Consider the following 17,336-nt stretch of genomic DNA (forward strand, 5'->3'; position numbering starts at 1 on the left):
TCATTTATCCAAAAATACTGAGTGGCTATTCATATGGCAAAGAGGAAAGAGGGATTACTTTGATAAAATCCAATCATTCATTCATTTACTAAATACTTATTGCATGCCTACTAAGTGCCAGGTGTAGCTCTAGGCACTGGGGATTCAGCAGTGTATAAATTAGACAAGGTTTTTGTTTTCCAAGCGTTAACATTCTTGTGAACAGCAGTTAATGTGGCTCATTAGTAAAAGAATATGAAAGCGTGATTAACTTAGGAAATATAATTATGGCTTTGGCATGATGGCAAGCTGGAACTGTTTTATACTTTGTTAGGAGATCATTACAATGTGGCTTGTTGATTCAAAGATTTAGATAAACAGAAGAAAAAGTACAAGTAGCTTTGAAAGAACTTTTAAGGGAAGCAATCTATTTCAAATTTAAATGGAGAAAAACAAAAGAGAAACTGCATTAAATTTGTTCTGTCTGATTCCAATAGGCAGAACTAAGAGAAGGAAGAAGCTATAGGGAAACCAATTAATCACTGATTTCTCCTTAGGAGATGTACACATGTACCCTGGAAGTGTAAATTTAGGACAAGGGAATAGCACCATTCAGCTAAAGAGCAACTCCAGAGGGCAACGGTAGCACTCACAGAGAGCTGTGAGCTGCATTACCTGTGGGAACTTGACGATGATGTGGTGGGGGATGCTCATTACATTATGCACGTAATCAAACATCTCCGTCAGTTTCCTTTTATTTGCAGTTAACATCTTTGGGATTCTGGTGACCATATGTTGAATTTCATTATGTTTAAAGCCAAGTTCAAGACGATAAACCTAAAAGAAAGTAAATTTGCTGTGAATCATACATTACAAAACGTTCTATTTGTACTATGCTAAGGCCACATTGGTTCTTTTAAAATTTAAAATAACATTTTAAAATCTTTAGACAGCTACACCCATGCCCTCCAGCCATTATTGCTTCCTGCTTCTGGGGTCACTGGAATTTCAAACCCCTCTCCTGAGAGTGAGCTACTCACAGCATGGTGATCATCACCAAGACCACAAGAGCAAATATAATCATGAGACCAGCATAAAGGTGGACCTGGGAAGACTGCTCAGGGCAACTGTGTGTCCCGACACCAAAGAGACCTGCAGAAAGATTTTCAAAGTGCTTCTTGAGCTTCTGCTCCCAAGCACACCAACATACATGTTGTCTGAAAAACTGTATGTCAAGATCCAGAGATGATAAAACTAAGCACCCAGATGGGGGTCAGTCCTCTATATGCTTTCTGAGCACCCTATGCTGCCCCACTAAGCCACTGTTCGTATCACTCAGGATTTTATCCCCAACTAGATTGTAAGTTCTTCCAGAGCAGAGACCACCTTCCCAGCACAGCTCTCTTGCAGGTGCTCAATAAAAATATCTTCAGTGGCTAATAGAAAACACTGTAGCACCTCAGAGAATAGGCCTTACATAATCATTTCAAATACTACTACAGCTTTGTATACTAATGAGGCAGCTGTCTTTGGCTTCATACTATTCTCTTGGAAGGACAGTAAAGAGTATCTGGCATATGCTGTGATAGAACTAAAACTGGCAACTGGCAACTGGCACAGGTACTACGGAGAGCAACATGCTGGCAGCTACTCTCTTCACAGAAGTCTTCTGGATCCAGCCTCCAAAACTCTGCTAGACATAGAATCCCTTCCATTTCCATGCTGGGCAACAGAAGCAGTTCGCAGGTACCACCAATAGACCTAATCGATTACTTCAGGATTTGGGTAACAATGTCTGCAAGGTGATTTACTCATGTAATACCTGGTCGATATGTAAAAATATCATTAACTGATACAAACTGCTTATAGATATCTGTTATATTTAATTTCCTATTTCTCTTTTTAGAAATAACTTCTTTTAAAGTCTAGTTTTCTTTAAGATGACAATAGCAAAATCTAGTCTCTCCAGAGGGCTTAAACACTTAGAGAAAGAAGCTGAAAGTGATTTCTGAAAAGCTTAGTTATCCTACCTTCATATTTTCTTTCACAGGCTCCAGACTTCCAGTTAGTAGCCTTGGGAGACGAATTACCAGATCTCTAGTCTATAGTTATAAACAAAAGTTTATTATTACTATATATGCATACTTAACCACTTTGGAAAACTCAGGCATTATTAAGAATACAAAGTTCAAACTTAAAATATGACCCAATCAGAAAAATGATAGGAACCCTAGAAGAAAATAAATCTAGTACTGTTTGAGGAAAAAAAACCTCAGGAACCAACTTGATGGAGCTTTATGTTTAAAGTGCTGGAGCTTTATGTTTAATATAGGGTAATTCATTTTTATACAGAAAATACCAGGAATGTATAGGATTCATATGGGCCAGGCATCTGTTTAAAAACACAAGATTTAACAGCTACTACAGTACTTGACGTGGAAATGTACAAATTTTCCCCTTTTCTTTACCTTCTTCACACTAAGTTCAAGTTCTTTCTGAAAAAATCCCAATCTGTTATCCAGTCTTTCCACTGAAAAATTCAGCAAAAATGGCGCTTTTCTGACCATCTGTGCAACATCTGCTTTACTGAAATTTTTTGACTGCAAATAAGCCACCCTAGAGAAACAAACAAAAATATACATATGTGTGATAAGCGTTTGCTAATGTCATGCTGTTTTCCAAAGTAATAACTATTTTTTAAAAGGTTCCCACATCAAAGATCAATAAAAGCATTCTGTAATAATGACCTAAATATGGTTAAAACAAAAGCATTCGCCCAATTTTAGAATGGTTTCCAGTTATACTTGAAAACAGAAAATAATTCTGAAATCCACTAACAGGTTCCCTTTTTAATTAACCTGATTTAGTTTATTAACTTGGTAGGACAAAATGAAATAGCTTCTGTTTAAGATTTTTTTTTGTTCTTGACTAAGATTTTTAAAAATGCAAATAAAAAAATAAGTAATTTATGTAAAAAGAAAGACCCTTAAGCGTGGTTGTACCCAATAGAAACTTTTTGTTAGCATGTTTACTGAGTATGTATTTTCATGAAAAATTTTTACTAGTCTTTCAATAATAATCGAGACATTTTTCTGCTAAGTTTCTGAAAACTAAAATATATACGATAAAAAAATATAGAAAGTTTGACTACAAAATAACAATAATAATTTTTTAAAATCTAATAACATATTAAAAGAGAATCTTGGGCAAATTATTTAACCTCTCTGTGCCTCCTGTGTACAATGGGGATATTAACAATAAGGATGCAGCCTCTGAAATGATATCCACCTCCTGATAGTCATACTTTTTTGGAATAAATCTTGAACAACAAAGGAAATGTGGTTTTTAACTGGGGAGGAAAGTGGTGTTCCTGACAACCAGGAGGAGCAGACCTGGATATGTCAGGTAAGTTTCCTGGAATCATCCCTCCCCTGTACTGTGACATGCTGTCTTCATTACACCAGACTACCAGCCACATAAAGGGACAGTGTGTATCTAGCCCAGTACCCTGCACCCATAAGGGTTCAAATTCTTCAATGAAAGGAATGTCATTTTTTGATTTTTTTTTCTAAATCAGATAAAAGACATTATACTAGGATGGTTCAAGGAACCGCAAAGCTCCCTGAAGTGCAGTTAGGATCAACGTCAGTGTGGAGAACAGTCTGAGAGGTCAAGATTAGAGGCAGATCAATTGGGAGACTGCTGCTCCTGGTATGAAATGACAGGGACCTGAAGCAAAGTATCCAAAGCAAAGATTTTTGGAAATGAGAGTGAAGAACAGGCAGGATTGATAGGCCTTGGTGGTAGATGTCGATAGTAAAAGAAGAGAACCCAGTTTTTTTAAATTTGTTTTTCTTTTTTTTTTTTTTTAAACATCGGAGTCTCACTCTGTTGCCCCGGCTACAGTGCAGTGGCATGCTTACGGACCCTGCAGCCTCTACCTGCTGGACTCAGGCAATTCTTCCACTTCAGCCTTACAAGTAGTTGGAACTCCAGGTGCGCACCACCATGCCCAGCTAATTTTTTTATTATTGGAGAGATGAGGTTTTGCCAAGTTGCCCAGGCTGGTCTTGAACCCATGGGCTCAGGCAATCCTCTTGTCTCCACCTTCCAAAGTGCTGGGATTACAGGCTTGAGCCACTGTGTCTGGCTAGAACCCAAAGTTAATACTACTATTTCTGACTTGGGCGGTAGGGTGGACAATGCTCCCACTCAGGGAATCTGGGACCATAGATTGGTTTGGGTGATGAGAATTCAAAATGTAACCTAAGGACAGAGATTTTGCTTTGTTCCCTGTAGTATGCCCAATGCCTAGCAGGATTCTTATCGCATAGATCAATATCTCACTCTATCCATTACCACAGATTCAATAATTCTTTGAATGTTGAATGAAGTACAAAGATGTTTATAAAAGTGCTATTAAAAGGAGAGAATAAGAAACAACCAAAATAGCCAACTTATAGAAATAATTAAACAAGTTATACAATAATTTGCCAAGGGAATGTTAAATATCTACCATTAAAATTGGCCAGGAAAAAAGCCACAAAGGACCAGGCTTTCACAACTTTAGGTATCCTCTCAGATAATATAGCTATTTCTTAATGGGTTTTTTAGAAAAAAAGTCTTATTCCAGTTTCTGAAGAGAAAAAGCTAAGTACTGACTCAACATATGAAAACATAAAAATAATAGTGGGTGGCTGAATAAAATAATTGTTTTAAATACTTAATTTAAATCAAAGAATGTCTATAACAACAACAAAAATCAATGCCTATTATCTCAATAGAACTTTGTGCAGCATACACTTAAATAATAACTTACACATATATTCCTCCATAACCATTTCTTGGGTTATATAAGAATTACTATAATAGCCCTACCTGATCTTAAGATTTTCAAGGTCTTCAGAGAAAACAGCATGATTTTTAGTCAGGAATGTTCCCAGTTGGTTATCCTCTATACCCAAATCTTTAAGAAACAGGAGTATTTGCTTAATGTCTTTTTCAAAATCCAGTCTCAGAAGGAGGTTGGCTGCATCTGGATGTTTTTCTATCTTGGATAAATCCACTCCTATAATAAATTATAAAGACTGTTTGAAGATAATGTCTCAACTCAGCCATTACACTTCATACATATAAGCATAAGAAATTATGATATGGAACAGTGTGGCTATTCCTAAAAGTTCTAAAAATCAACCTCCCATATGACCCCACAATCCCCCTAACTGGGAATATACCCAGAAGAACTCAAATCACTCTATAAAAAAAGATACCTGCACACATATGTTTATTGCAGCATTGTTCACAATAGCAAGAACATGGAACCAACTGTACTGCCCATCAAAAGAGGACTGGATTAAAAAAATGTGGTACGTATACACAAGGGAATATTATGCAGCCATAAAGAAGAATAAAATCATGAACTTTGCAGCAACCTGGATGGAATCAGAGGTCTATAATACTAAGTGATCTTTCACAGAAACAAAGAACTGGGTATCACATGTTCTCACTCATAAGTGGACCTTGAACAACTATCCTAACACTATAAGAAAAGGATTGACAGTAGCAGGAAACCGTGGGAGTGTGGGGGGGACAGGGAGGTGGGATTGGCAGTAGTGGGAATCTGCCTGGGGAAGGGGGGGACACACATCATCAGCAAGGGTACCTGCACAATGAATATTTGTATACCTAACCCTGAATTGTACCCTACAATTTTAAAATTAAAATATTTTTTAAAAAATCATGATGGAGATCAATACCTATCCAAAGGAGAACCAAGATAGATCAATAGAAACTTCTAAATATTTTTTAACTAAATTGGTTGCAAAAATAAAAACAAATTAAAATGGAAATACAGTATTTATTTCAAAGTCAAGTAAAAAGGAAAATAGAAGCTGGGCTCGGTGGCTCAGCCTGTAATCTCGCGCCTTTGGGAGGCTGAGGTGAGTGGAATGCCTGAGCCCGCGGGTTCGAGACCTGCCTGGGCAACTTGGCGAGACTTCATCTCTACAATAAATCAAAAAACTTAGCCGGGCATGGTAGCGGGCGCCTGTAGTTCCAGCTACTTGGAAGGCTGAGGCGGAAGGATCGCCAGAGCCCAGCAGGTCGAGGCTGTGGTGGCCGGCAGCGGCCACTGCACTCTAGTCTGGGCGACAGAGTGGACTCCAATGCAAAAAAACAACAACAACAACAACAACAAAACAAAAAGAAAATAGAGCATCTGGTGTCAAATTTTCCCCCAAAACAAATTTACCAAGTCATATTGACATAGGGTCATCACCTTTGTCTATAGTTTCTTTTTTTTCCTTTTCCCTCCCAGACTGGCCTTCCACCTCCTGCCCCAATACCCTGCCACTTTTGTCTATGGTTTCTTGAATATTGAGAATGCTTGTGAATACCTAATGATCGCCATAGTAACTGCTCTTGGTTATTCTGTATGGTAACAAACACTATGAGTACCATGCCATTTTCTTAGGAGCTTTTTAAAAAATCATTTTCTTACTTATATGCATCATTTAAAAAATATGCTTATGATCCTCTCCATAGGGGGAATAAAAAAAATCCCATGTCTTGCTCATCACTATAATCTCCAGTGAGAACAAATGAACACACAGCTCTTTAAGAACACAGCAAAGCAGAAAGTTCACAGCCTTTAACCTTCATGTTTCCTTACAATCTTAGGTAATCTAAGTAAACGAGACAAGGAACAGAAGAGAGAGAGAGTGAAAAGGAAAAAGAAAAATCAAATTGTTATGTAAAAGCATTCTTTGGTTACAAAAATAATTTGATTTCAGCATTAGTCAGGGAATCAAGAGTAACCTATAATTCAAAATTCTCAAAAACTGGGCATTTTATTCTCCCACATTTTCTTTTAATCTGATTAAAATAAACATGAAAAAGAGCCTATTTCCTATCTTTAGAATAAAGATTTGATGAGAATGTAAAACTTTAAGTTTAGACTCAAATTTTATTCTTAAAAATATTTCTTCAGGCTGGGTATGGTGGCTCATGCCTGTAATCCCAGCATTTTGGAAGTGGAAACAGGAGGAATCCCTTGAGCCCAGAAGTTCGAAACAGTCTAGGCTCCATAGCAAGACTGCGACTTTACAAAAAAAATTTAAAAATTTTCTAGGCATGGTGGTGCACACTTATAGTCTCAGCTGCTCAGGAAGCTCACTTGAGCCTAGGAGATCAAGGATAAGGTGAGTTGTGATAGGGCCACCGCACTCTAGTCTGGGCAGTAGAATGAGACCCCAATTAAAAATAAATAAATAAAAAAACACATTTCTTCAGATTAAAAAGAACTCTCAAACTCCACAGGTAACTTTACAGTCTTAAATATTCAAGAATTGAAATAAAAACATTCTTAATGATAGTCACTATCAGAAAAATAAATTATTGTATTCATTATAACTCCAAATACTATTAGATCCAAATAGAATTCTAAATCCAAATTTCTTCTTTTTTTTTTTGAGTTGGAGTCTCACTCTGTCACCCAGACTGGAGCACAGTGGCCGCTCCCGGCCACCGCAGCCTTGATCTGCTGGGCTCCGGCGATCCTTCCACCTCAGCCTTCCAAGTAGCTGGAACTACAGGCGTGCGCTACCATGCCCGGCTAATTTTTGATTTATTGTAGAGATGAGGTCTCACTAAGTTGCCCAGGCAGGTCTCGAACCTGCGTCAGGCAATCCACTCACCTCAGCCTCCCACAGGCGTGGGATTACAAGCTGAGCCACCGAGCCTGGCTCAAATTTCTTGATATTAAACAGATATTGCTATAAGATGGTCATGAATAGCAAATATACACACACACACACACAGAATGAAGACCAGAAAGAAACAGACCCAGAATGAATGAAAAAAAGTTACTATAAAATAATAATGGGCATTTCAAATCAATATGGAAAAGATAGACTGTTCATTAAAATATAATGGAAGGCTGGGCACGGTGGCTCAGCTCTAATCCCAGCACTTTGGGAGGCAGAGGTGAGAGGACTGCCTGAGCCCAGGGGTTTGAGAACAGCCTGGGCAACCTGGTGAGACCTTGTCTCTACAATAAATCACAAAAACTAGCCAGGCATGGTGGTGTGCGTCGGTAGTTCCAGCTACTTGGAAGGCTGAGGCAGAAGGATAGCCTAAGCCCAGTAGGTCAAGGGTGTGGTGGCCATGAGCATGCCACTGCATTCCAGCCTGGGCAACAAGGATGAAACTCCAACTTAAAAAAATTAAAAAAAGATAAATAAAATATAATGGGAACACTAACCATACTTTTGAAAAAAAAATTTTTAATTCCTTTCATATCTTATACAAAATTAATTCTAGATAAAGAATCTGAACATATATGAACTCTACTAGATAAAACAGAGAATTTTTAAAGTATTAAGTTTAACTACAGAAAAGTATAAACCTATATAAAGAAAAGGTCTGGAAAGCTATTCGACAAATTGGTAGTTGTGGTTACCTTTGGGAAATGGAACTGGGGATGGAGAAAAGGTCCTTCTCTTATAAAATCTGCCCTTTTATCAACTAGATGTAATTCTTTTTATTTTAAAAATTAAATGTATAGAAAAATAAGTCAAATTATTGGGTAGACAAACAAATAAGATGGAAACCAATTTCAAAAATCTGTGGTAAATGGGGGAGGGGATGCTTTAAGAATAACATAAAGGGTTCAGGCTTCAAATGTAACGAAATATTACAGCTTACATGAGTTGAAGCCCTTGCTCAGCATGAGCTGTCACACCCTGACCGTGCTAGAACAGAAATCCTGAAAAGCTGCCTTTTAACAGCAATAGGAGAGCAGAATCTCATCAGGAGTGCACACTGCTCTCAGTTCAAATCACTTAGGCTCATTTTATTTCATTAACTTGGAAAAACAGTCACTGAACGCCTACTAAGGACCAGGCCCCTCTGTGGAGTAGGGATATAACAAATCAATAAAATATGATTCTAACTTCTAGATAACTGGTGGAATTGAGCTTTATCTCATCAGCTCTTTAACTACAAATATTACCGTTGTAGTCAGTATGGTTATGCATATTTAGTGTATTAATTAGGGTCTGGCAGGCTGATTGACCTGGAAAGTACAAATGAAAAGAACTTTAATGAAGGGACTCTGTACAGTGGTATGAAGTAACATTAAGGGAACAAACAAGAGCACTCCTAGCACTAAGGAAACCAGGAGGCAAGATGTTACCAGAGCCCAGAGGGAGATAGAAGTTATTAAAGAAGGAGGCTCAGGAGGAGCTGTTGTCACAGAGCCAGGTAGTTACAGGACCAAAGACAGGAGGGAACAAGGGGGAAATATCCCCACCTGGCTCTTCTTCTGCCTATCCTGCAGGTGTCTCCCATTGGCTGAAGCTGCCAAGAAGCCAGCTACCATAGGAGTCCCAGTGCATAGTGTTGGTCTCCTGGGATACAGAACAGGCAGAAAACAGATCTGAGAAGCAGAGAAGAACCAGGGCTTAGGTACTCAAAAACACTGACTGACAGAGCAATCATGGTTCTTCTAAGTTACTGTCATTAAAGTTACTTCTAAGACATGTTAACCAGGTATCAACACACAGGTGAAGGAATGGCTGAAACATTTTCCAAAGCTCTAAGTATACTGCAAATTATTTAAAGACAGGGACTATAGCATCTGCCATAAGGCGGGGAAAGCTGTTCTGAAAGAAAAGGTGACTGGCTTTCCTGTTTGTTGTAGATGTTATCTTTCTCTTGTCTTTGAATGCACAGACCACTTTTATAAAAAATTGTATATATTTATGGGCTACAATATGATGTTCTCATATATGTACACTGTTGAATGATAAAATCAAGCTAATTCCTTATCTCATATATTCACTATTTTTGTGATAGAAACATTTAAAATCTACTCTCTTAGCAATTCTCAAGTATGCAGTATATTCTTATTAACTATAGACATCATGAAGGACCACAAATTTCCAGAACTTATTCCTTTTGTCTAAATAAAACTTTGTATTCACTGACCAACAACTCCCCATTCCCCAGCTTCCAGTAACCACCATTCTATTCTCTGCTTCTATGAGTTTGATATATTTAGCTTTCACATATAAGTGAAACCATTTAGTATTTGTTTTTCTGTGCTTGTCTTATTGCTCTTAGCATGATGTCCTCCAAGTTCATCCGTGTTGTTGCAAATGATAAGATATTCATCTTTAAGGCTTAAGGGTATACCAGTGAGCACATATACCACAATTTTTTTCTTTATCCATTCATCCACTGATTAACACTTAGGTTGATTCACAAAACACTTTATTTATATCTCTCATGTAAAGCTTATCACTTTACACCCTTCATCCTTGCAGTTCAGTGATTTTTATATATGTGTATTTAGATGTTTCTGAAGACTTGAAGCTTCTCAAGAACAAAGGCCATTCCCTATACATTTAGGTAAAATTTGGGTAACCTGACACAGGGAGAGATGAGTAAACAATTATAATAGAGTGTCATTAGTGCTAGAATCCAAGTAAGCAGGAAGTGAGGTGAAAGCCTGAGGGATGTCACTCTATCTTCAGGGTCAAGAAGAAACTTTAAAGTTACTTGGACTTGAGGCAAATTCTCCAGTTGTCAAACCAAAGAGGAGGAAGCAGAAGCAATGAAGCTGAAAACATAGGCAGGGGCCAAACGAGGAAGAGCTTTGATGTCAGGGGAAGGTTTTGAAGAATTTTAAGTAGGTCACTGACATAGAACTATATTTCATAAAGAGCTCTAACACTAGAGATCTCAGGACCAATACTGCTGATGAGAAGACTATCAGGTTAGCAGGCTTTTGCAGTCAACTAGTGATAAATGAGGACCCAAATGAAGGTAATGACAGTAGAATGAGAGAAGCAGATGAATTTGAGAGAAATAGAGAGGGTAGAATCCATAGGCTAAGGTGCCAAATTAGATGCAAGGAGGGAAAAAAGCAAGAATCGAAAATGATACCTAAAGGTTTCTAACAGAACAAAGGTTTTCTCTTTTTCTTCTCCTGTTAAAAATCACCTCCCAAAAATATGGGGAATGAAAAAAAAAATACGCTTTTTCTTTGATGAAACAAGATCACTCTCTATCCCCAAATAAATGAAAACAGGTAAATGGTGGTAACAGCTTTATCAGAGAAGAGAAAGAACTGAAATGTCTGCAAATGAGAACTTGACAAGAGGCAAGCTGATTAGTGCCACAAAAAACTCAAAAGGTTCAGAAACTGGAGTCCTATCTCATCAGTTCTGTAATTACAAATACTGGTTGGAGTTAGAGTACAGGCTGAAAACAAGAAGACTGGGTATAACTGAAGATGGAAAACTCAGACTTCTCAATACCGTACCTATTTGACTCCTCTCGATCTGGGAAAGTCAAGTATGAGAAGTGCCAAATCAGAGAAAATGGGAAAAGCAAAAGATTGCAATAAGATACCAAACTAAAAATAAGACAACTAAATGGTCTGCAGTGAGATCCCTTGGCTGCTTTCCAGATCCAAGTACAACCTACTAGTCAACAAGGTAAGATGTTATGGAGCAGGCCTATAGAGAAACCACCCAAATCAGGAGGACAGCGGGCTCCAGGAGGAAGGTCGGGGGCTAGTGAGGCAAGCAGAGAGCAGTGCTCTATGGAGAAGTAGAATAATACATCATCTGACAGCGTCGACTGGGAAAAATGTCCTGAGAGGCTACTGGAAGGTATGGGAAAATTTAACCCCAGAAACAAACAAAACTCTAATCAAATGAAAAACAAGGCAACTATTAACTCCAGGAAAATTAAAAGTTGTACAGAAAAGTAAACAATAACACACTTCTTGTTAGAGTAATTAGCAATATTTATAGACATAATGTAATCACCAACTAATGATTTATCTAAACACTGTAATATATATTGGGAGAATTGAAAAGAATACAGGAATGGTATGTATAAATTATTAGTTTATGAATTACTATATTATGTATATACAAAAGAACAACTGATGTCTAGAACTGATGAACCAAAAATAGCATTATAAGCAATTACTTTAAAAATGTGAACATTGAATACATAAAGGATAATAAAAAAGTAGACACATCTAGGGAATGGGATGCAAGGTCAGGAGGGATGGTGCAGGGAATACGAATCCACTAGAAGTTTTTTCATACTATTTGACTTTTGCTTACATATATGTACTACTTTGATAAAGATTAAAATGTTAATTCTAAAAGGCAAAAAATAAATGAAGAGTACACTCAAAAAACACTTACTGGCTTAAGTAAGACTTACCCAGAAGCACTAACTTATGCAGAGTCTCTGAATGATCCACATAGTCTTTAAGTGTGAATGAAACTGGGGGCAATGGAGGGTCTGCAATAATCTGAACAGCCTCCTCCTCAGAAATTGGCTGCATTGGAGACAAAGGAGGCAAGTCATCCAGCCCTTTGAAAGAGAGAAACAAGTTAGCACTCCAATATGTACACCTAAAATTATTTCTACAAAGAACATCTCTTCCCCAGTTTTCTTCTTCCACTGGTTAAATCTTGGGATCATTATAAACATCTAAGAAGTCCAAAATTTTTCTGCCTTCTAAAAGGCAGGATTAAGACTAGCGAGACCAACTACTGTTCGTTCAAGATAAACTTGTTGCTAAGTTTCAAGGCACACAACTCCTTTCCTTTTCTTTTAATCAGGAGGTAAGAATGCTAAAGATCATCTGACTTTCAAGCGCATTTTGAAAATGAAATTGAGTCTACTGTAGTCTGTTAACCTAGCCAAAGGTACACATATTCTGACAGCCAGAATTGCATGGGTTAAATCAACACAGCCTGAAATGTCTTTGTTTTGCTCCACTCTCCTTCCCTTCAAGTTCCTTTCAACTATGTCTTTAAGAGGACTTCTATGATTATTTTTACCACTTGCAATCCTTTGCTAAGGATGTGACACACTCTAGTGCCAGCACTGATTCTGAGGCTTTGTTTTTTTAAATCAAACACAATATTGAACTATAACCTACCCCAAGCTAAGGAAACGTGGCTATGATCTCTTCTTCCACTTTTGCCTCTAATCACTAACTATCCTTTCGCATCTTTTACAGCCAGCCTCACCTTCCTGCCCCCACCCCCAGCTTGCTTCCTTTCACATTCTACTTAACCTAATATTAACTCATTTGCAGTGAAATATTCCTAGAGTGGGAAGCATAGGAAGGAGAGGACTGGCTGTAAAAGTGACATGATAGAATTTTTTGGGGAATTATAACTGTTTTATTTGCTGATTATGGTAATTGTTACACAACTAAATGTCTATGTTAAAATTCATAGAATGTTATATTCTAAAAGATGAATTCTACTTATAATCATCCCTTACAAACCAAATTACCACAAGAAAAATTTTTAAAAGAATCCAAACAATAAAGTATTTACAATTAAAATTTTTATATAGCAATAAAAGTCTTATGCATATTAATCCATAAACTTTTTTCTTAGCCAATAAAATAAAATAAACCCACAAACTTTTTTTCTTAGCTAATAAACTAGAAGTAAATAAGTAGAACTGAACTGGCATTATTCTTTTTCTTGCTTGGTACAAAACATGACCTAAGACCAGTTAGCAGAATGTAAACAGGTAGCTTGTTCAAACTACCAAAGTGGGGAAAAGGGAACTTTTCTGAAACTTCAGAATTACCTTCCAGAGACAGTTCAGAATCAAAGCTGGATATCTTTTGTGTCTTCTGTGATTGCTCACTCACGGAAGGAAGCAGTGTATCTTGGGCAGAATTATTTTCTTTGCTACTTGAGTAGGTAGACTGAGAACTATTCCATAAGGAGGAAGTTCTATAAGTCTTAAATCCCCATTGGAGAAAGCAATTACCAGAGGATATCTGAGGCTCAGCAGAAAAGCCATGCAACAGTGTTTTTCCCGGTTTAGTAAAACATTTTGTGAGTTGAGGAGCATTAATGAAGCTACTCAATTTAATTGCTTTGAACCATCTGGGTATCTGTTGGGCTGACAGGGCCATTTTTCTTAGTCTACAAAGGAAAAATATAAGCACCAAAAAAAGAGAAATTAAATTTATATAAATGCTTAAAACAGTATTCAAACAACAAAAAAAGAGCTGGAAATTATTTTTTATAAATGAAAAGTGTTCAAATACATTCAGATACAAAAACAGTGTGATGCTTCTTATACACAGGAAAAGCCAAGAACAACACAGTCTCAGTTACAAAGCAACAGACAGAAACTTATGGACTGAAAAAATAAAGATATGCTTTATAACTTGAAAACAAAAAGCACTGTAATCCCAGCCCTTTGGGAGGTTGAGGTGGGAGGATCGCTTGAGGCCAGGAGTTTGAGACCAGCCTGGGCAACATAGTGAGGCCCAATCTCTACAAAAGTAAAAATTTTAAAAAAAGCAAAATCACTGGTATAAGGAAAACATTTAAGACAAATTGTAAATGTTCAAATTACAGCTGAACTCAATCATCTATTTTTTTTTTTGAGTTGGAGTCTCACTCTGTCGCCCAGACTGGAGTGCAGTGGCCGCTCCCGGCCACCGCAGCCTTGACCTGCTGGGCTCCGGCGATCCTTCCGCATCAGCCTTCCGAGTAACCGGAATTACAGGCATGCGCTAACATGCCCGGTTGATTTTTTTATTTATAGTAGAGATGAGGTCTTGCAAAATTGCCCAGGCGGGTGTCGAACCCACGGGCTCAGGCAATCCACTCACCTCAGCCTCCCAAAGCATGGGATTACAGGCTGAGCCACTGAGCCTGGCTTCAATAATCCATTAATATAATAACTGAAAGAAAAGAGAGTGATGCTATTAAGTGTTCTTGAAATTTGGTATGAAGGACTTTAAGAAGATTGCTGATCAAAGTAACAATGTCACTTTTCAGCAGACCCTGAAGATTTACCATACTATTATAAGAAAGAAACTGGCAGTAGCCAGAAACTGCTGGGGGAAGGGGGGGCACATAACATTAATAAGGGTACCTAATCTCAAACCAGGCAAAGTGAGGACCAAAGGTAGGCCCAAACTTTACCTGTACGATGACCACTTGTATACCTAACCCTGTATTGTATCCCACATCTTTAAAACAAAATAAATTTTAAAAACACAAAGTAACACTGTATTATTCAAATGCATTTTATGTACATAAATTAGTCACAAAATGAAAATAGAAAGAAATCCACTGTCTTAAGTGATTCATTATCACTGCTATATAGAACAGTAAAGGCAGTTTCTTGCTTCATTCTCATGCCTGAACACTGATGATTATTTCACAGATAAAGCTGTTCTTCGAAAGGGAATTGAAGAAAACTTGTTTTGTTAAATTCTGTCTCACTGTAGGAAACAAAAAAAGGGAAAGTCTTCAAAAAGAAAAGGTCAAAACTACCAAACAAAACTAAATGACAGAATTAAATAAGCAACCAGAAATGAAGACATGCATATTTTGTTTCAAGAAAGACTGTTGCTATGCTAAACTCCAAGAATATGAAAGAATCTTATATTTAGCCAGCTCATTAGAAGGATAAATTTGAAGCACATAATCTTATGTTAAATAAGCTAATTCATCTAAAACACAGCACAGAGACCAGCATATGGGAAATAATAAATGTTAGCCATTATGTTAGCCACTATTATTACTATTTTTATTACACAACTACATACAAATGAATTTGGCTGAATTAATTGTTGCATATAACTTTTTGCTTTATTTTTCTACATAGTGGAATTCAGCTTGTTTTATCCTCTGAATTAGACCAAATAGTTGTGGGCCTAATCTCCTCAGAGTATTGTAGTTTGAGAAAGTTTGCTGAAAGAGTTACCTAAGTGAAAGTCTCATTTTTCCTCTGAAGTTACTTTAGGAATATTCATATTAACTGTCTGGAAATAAATATTCATAATAACTGTCTGGAATAGGTGACTTTTGTTAAATTTGGGTAAGAAGTGAGCCTCCAAATCTGCCAAGTTTTCCCTCAAACCTAAAACATTCTCTGCATAGTAGCCTCAGTTATGCTACCCCGACAAGACTCAGTTGCCAGTGGTGGTCTAACAAAATGTCTCGCCCACGGTGGAGGTTCAAAAACTATTCTTTAAATGATAATTTTTTAAAGGGTTAGGAGTACAATAAAGATGATTCTTAAGGTCCCTGTCAGCTAGCTCTAACATTTTGACTAAACATTTCATCCTTTTCAAAAACTCCTGAAGTTCCAAATTCACTCTAATGCCTTTCTGGACTTAATATATCCCTCCCACATCAGGGAGAGTTACTTTTAAATTCTATCCATATTCATTAAAAGATCTTTGTGCATACAACTAATGTTTACCCTTTCACTTCTATTTACAATATTTTACTTATATTCTTCTCTACATCATCCTTTCACTGCTGTCTATACATCTTAACGATTGATTGCTTGTTGAGGAGAGCAGGGCTGGATCTCATTTCTGGATCCGTTCGCCCAATGACTATTCTCCAGAGCCCAGAGCCTTTTAAGGCTCCCATGTGAGTTGGATGGAAATCCATTAACGGCAAGCACGGTTAACTCACTGGCTCACACAGCATTCAAAAGTGGGTAAGGTATTTGCAGATGAGTATTAAAGTCCTGCGCAGTGACAACGGTAAGTCTTCCAACCCGACTCTTTCATCAGGAAAACTAAAGGAAAAAGCCCTCAAAGAACTCCAAAGTCCATTAAAATATCGTAGACTAGTTCTCAACTGTGTGCGTAGTGCTTCGCTAGGAACAAGCATCGAAACTGGTTTCCGATAATTCAAGATTTCTACCTCTGAAAGGTTATAAGTGAAGTGAGAAGATGAAAAAGGGGTTGAGGGGGTGGCTTCGTAATAAAGGGCCTCTCAATACTGACGCCCTCCCTAGGTCATTTTAGCCGATTTCAGTTCCCCAAACCGAACTTCCGTAGGAAGCCAGCAGACGTGCCGCCGCTCCCCGAGTCCCTGCCAGAGCGCGCTGATGAACAAGCATGGTCGCGTTTTCATAGCATCAGCCAGGGGGAAAACACAAAACAAAATCAGGTCTTCAGGTCTCGACTGAAGTGAAGACCTACAGGCCCTGAGGCCCGAGGGCGCGGCGGCCAGGACGCGGGTGGGTTGGGATTCGAACGGCCACCGGGAGTGCGCCCCTCGCGCTCGGGCGGCTTCTGCTTTACCTGTGGCGAGGTCCCAACCCCGGCTTGGGTCCCCTGATGGCCGACAGGCCCGCCAGACGCCCCGAGCGCCCCGAACGCCAGCGCCGCACGCCCGCGGGTCCGCCCGCCAGGCCCCGCGCCCCGGAGCTCCGGGCCCACGTGGGCTGCGGCCGGAGTGGACGAGACCATCCGCCGCGCAGTGCGGGGGGAGAGCGGGCTGCTTGCGGCGGAGTAGGAGCCAGCCAGGCGCTCA

General features: G+C 38.4%; 1 protein-coding gene across 2 annotated transcripts in view; it reads right to left on the bottom strand.

Moving 5' to 3' along the window:
• The window catches only part of MTERF3 (mitochondrial transcription termination factor 3), a 21,584-nt gene extending 4,389 nt beyond the window's left edge, over nucleotides 1–17,195 (bottom strand). Inside the window, exons 1-7 of one of the 2 annotated variants that reach the window (XM_008056220.1) lie at nucleotides 17,105–17,195; nucleotides 13,621–13,964; nucleotides 12,226–12,378; nucleotides 4,858–5,047; nucleotides 2,448–2,595; nucleotides 2,010–2,081; nucleotides 655–816 (exon numbers count right to left, since the gene is read on the bottom strand). In XM_008056220.1, the coding sequence (XP_008054411.1) occupies nucleotides 655–816; nucleotides 2,010–2,081; nucleotides 2,448–2,595; nucleotides 4,858–5,047; nucleotides 12,226–12,378; nucleotides 13,621–13,954 (1,059 nt within the window). In that variant the 5' untranslated portion in view covers nucleotides 13,955–13,964; nucleotides 17,105–17,195. Of the gene's footprint in view, nucleotides 1–654; nucleotides 817–2,009; nucleotides 2,082–2,447; nucleotides 2,596–4,857; nucleotides 5,048–12,225; nucleotides 12,379–13,620; nucleotides 13,965–14,662; nucleotides 14,697–17,104 lie in introns of those variants that run through there. The other variant, XM_008056221.2, reaches the window with a different exon arrangement.
• Nucleotides 17,196–17,336: the final 141 nt, after the last annotated feature.

This window comes from Carlito syrichta, unplaced genomic scaffold (genome assembly GCF_000164805.1).
Source record: "Carlito syrichta isolate Samal-C Ts95f unplaced genomic scaffold, Tarsius_syrichta-2.0.1 Scaffold302287, whole genome shotgun sequence".
NCBI classification, from domain to species: domain Eukaryota; kingdom Metazoa; phylum Chordata; class Mammalia; order Primates; family Tarsiidae; genus Carlito; species Carlito syrichta.